At 30.0% G+C, this 3,399-nt stretch overlaps 1 protein-coding gene across 1 annotated transcript; it reads left to right on the forward strand.

Moving 5' to 3' along the window:
- On the forward strand, nucleotides 1–1,668 carry LOC128531431 (uncharacterized). Its single transcript, XM_053505263.1, has 6 exons — nucleotides 1–50; nucleotides 225–581; nucleotides 742–849; nucleotides 957–1,040; nucleotides 1,130–1,167; nucleotides 1,457–1,668. Exons 1-6 carry the CDS (start codon nucleotides 8–10, stop codon nucleotides 1,577–1,579), a joined length of 753 nt encoding a protein of 250 aa, XP_053361238.1. The 5' UTR covers nucleotides 1–7; the 3' UTR covers nucleotides 1,580–1,668.
- The last annotated feature ends 1,731 nt before the right edge of the window (nucleotides 1,669–3,399 follow it).

Raw genomic sequence — 3,399 nt, forward strand, 5'->3', positions numbered from 1 at the left:
TCTTAGCATGACTGGATTATGGGTTTTTATTTTTGTTTTTACCACCATCTGTGAGTAAATATTTTTAGTCGTATTTTGTTATATTGAATTGGCTTATAAAGATCATTTGTAAGTGTCAAACTATATATCTGAAAAACATTCTGGAGCTAATTACCACTTTTCATATAATAATAATATTTTTATACCATTCTTATTAATCATTGCATTTATTTTTCTTGATACAGTCCAGTCTGGTAGACGCTGGGTTACTGCACAATCCACAGTACTAGATATTTATCAGCTTGATGAAGTGCTCAGTGTGGATATCGGCAACTCGGCTACTCTGCAGTGTTGTGTTTTTGGTATAAAAGACGAAGAAATTATCTGGTTCAAGCAGCAAAATGGAAAACAGCCTCAGATTATTTTAAGATTCTTTAAAACCGCTCAAACAACATTTTACAATGAATTTCAAAATTCTCAATTCCAAATAAAAAAATTTGGAAACTGCTATAACTTGACCATTTTAAACACTGTGCTGTCCGATGAAGCCAGGTACTACTGTGCACTCGTGTTTGCAGCTGGAACACATTTAAAAATCAAAGGTAGGATTTTTACTAAAATTAGTGATGTGAATGAATAAATGTTAAATGTAAATGTAATGTAATGTTGCAATTTTATTACAGTTTGCATGTAAAATAGTAAAATGATAAGTATTTATTTTAAAAAATGAGTGATGTATAATGATAAATGTTTATACTGTAGGTGAGCATGTTACTATTGCATCAGAAACATCTAAACCATCTAATTCAGTGGTGTGTGACAAAACACTGCACAGAAACAGCAATAACATGAACATGCAAGAGAAAGCTGGTAAGTAGTTATGGAGTAAAGATATTTGAAATGTCTTTAATTCATAATAAATATATTTTTTAGATACTCTTTTTTGTTTTTATAACAGTATCATATCTGTTCGACAGTGCTCATTTTGGGATCTGCTTTGGGCTTCAGTGTCCTTATAATTGTCTGTCTTGCTTTCTTCATCATGTGGAAAAGAATACGTGGTAAAATTATGTGATTTTTTTTTTTATCTGATAAAATTTTTGACTTTTTACAGTTACTTCCTACTAAGTATATTTCTTTTTTTTAACAGGAAATGAGTCTACAGGCGATTTGGCAGGAACAATGCAGGTATATGTACAAAAATTATAGTATTGATTTATAATTTTTAATTTTATTAAATGTTATGTATTAAATTTGATTTGTTTATTTATTTTTACCATCCTTGGTGCGAACATGGATCTTACTACTACATTTACATCTTATTAATTTGAAATGTTAGTACATGCAAATGGTACCTTATTTTGAATCTAAAGTTGGTCATTTTAATTAATATTTGCAGTGAAATTACTTATATGAGATGTTCATTACTTTGAACTTGATTTTCTTCGTATGTTTCTTTATTTCTTTATTTTTTTAGGAAGCTGAAACATTAAATTATGCAGCTTTACAATTCTCCAAAAGAAAAGTCAAAGCTGAGAAAAGAAGAACTGGTGCATTGGATGAATGTGTGTATTCTGATGTTAATAAAACTAAAAAATAAAACAAATTCTTCATGACGCATGGAAAACTTATTCTGCTAAAACGGGAAAAAAATATCAGGTAATAATTTATTTAATATTTTTATCAACTTATAACCCTTAAACCATACACAGCTCAATATGTATTATAGAAATGATAAAGAAAATTTCCCCTTTTTTTATTAACCTCTTTTGATGATACTTTTTTTTTTCAGTTTTTATGGGTAACTAAACTTTCGTGTTTTTGACATTTAACTTTTCAATATATTTTCTGATTATTTTATTTGTTTTCTTTTTCTTTCTTTTTAAAATTTTATCTTTCAGCTATCCTACTGTACAATTAGATTTTTTAAAATTGTGTTACTACATTGTAGTTACTACAAAAGTACATTGTTGCACTTTTTGTGTTATCGTTGTATGATTTTGACTTCTGCAATAAATGTACAAACATTTTCATAAAATGTTTTTTATTTTTATTTTTTTTATTCATAGAATCTTTTTAGATACCAACATGCTGTTAAACATTTGTTTTTTTGTATTAGAGATGCAAAGTGAAAATTAGGACAAATAAGACAACACATGCTGTGTTACACAGATAAGAGCTAAAGTTAACTTCATTTATTGAACATAATTTTTTTAGAGGGTGAAAACAGAGTGGAGTTACTCATTATAAATAAATTAATCAATTCATTTATTAATAAATAATGTGCTTGTGAATCCAAATATAGATTGCTATTTCTATTACAAAGCAGTAAGATACAGTAAGTGAAAAAACTGAACATATGGATGGCCATTTATTGTTCAGTAATATTTAATAGAGTTACATTGATGGTGTATCCTTTTACTGATAGCTGTAAGTGCAGTAAATAATATACAGTGGTCAGGTGCTATAACTGCTTTCGATTCCTAAAGGTCCTTGCATTTATGACTGTTAAATCTTGGGAAAAGACACTGTTAGTGAGTCTGTTGGCGGTGCCACAAATGCTGCTGTACTTTTTATCAGATGCTAGAAAGCAAAAGGTCACTGTGGTCAGGAAGAATAAAGACTTTGGTTTCTCTGCATGCTTTTGTTTTTCAATTCTTGAGGCAGATTCACGGTAAGGGGCTTTGTGACGCACCAGTGAGTCTATAGATGTGGTTGGATGTTTGAATGTTTTGAACTCCATTACATTTGATACAGATTTTAGTGCATTGTTTGTAGTTTATTGCCCAAATCATTCACACAGTTTGAAATAAACATTTCATAAGTTTATAATACAAATTTTAGCAAACTTTTTAAGACTCATGGAACAACTGACTATGCAGTATCAGATATTCAAACTTCATAGATGAGAATTGTGCAGTCATTGGTGGATTTATGTAGATTGCTATGTCACCAAATTTGTTCAAATTTATATTTGTAAAATAAAATATAATCACACCATAATATAATAAAGATTCTCATACTGTATGAGTCCCACAGGATCGTTGCTTACCAAATCCACTAGTTATAGTGTATGAGTGTAAGTGTGAGTAAGTGTTTGTGTGCCCTGGCTTCCCATGACCCTGTACAGGATAAGTTCTATAGAGGCTGACTGAGATGTTAGTGTTGAACTATGTGAGTATATACTGTACTGTACAAGTAAACCACATTTTCCATTGTCACTTTATTTTTGATCAGAATACCATTTTTTTTTAGCCCTAACCCTAAACCCCAACCCTAACCAATCACATGTCATGTTCTGAGGCATGCTCACTACAGACCACTCACAGTGTAAGCATACATTTAAACCAGACGTGAAGGATATTCATTTTCTGTTGATAAATGAGAATCTAACACTGTTGTGTTTCTGAGTAATAAAAC

Source organism: Clarias gariepinus, chromosome 10 (assembly GCF_024256425.1).
Source record: "Clarias gariepinus isolate MV-2021 ecotype Netherlands chromosome 10, CGAR_prim_01v2, whole genome shotgun sequence".
NCBI lineage: Eukaryota > Metazoa > Chordata > Actinopteri > Siluriformes > Clariidae > Clarias > Clarias gariepinus.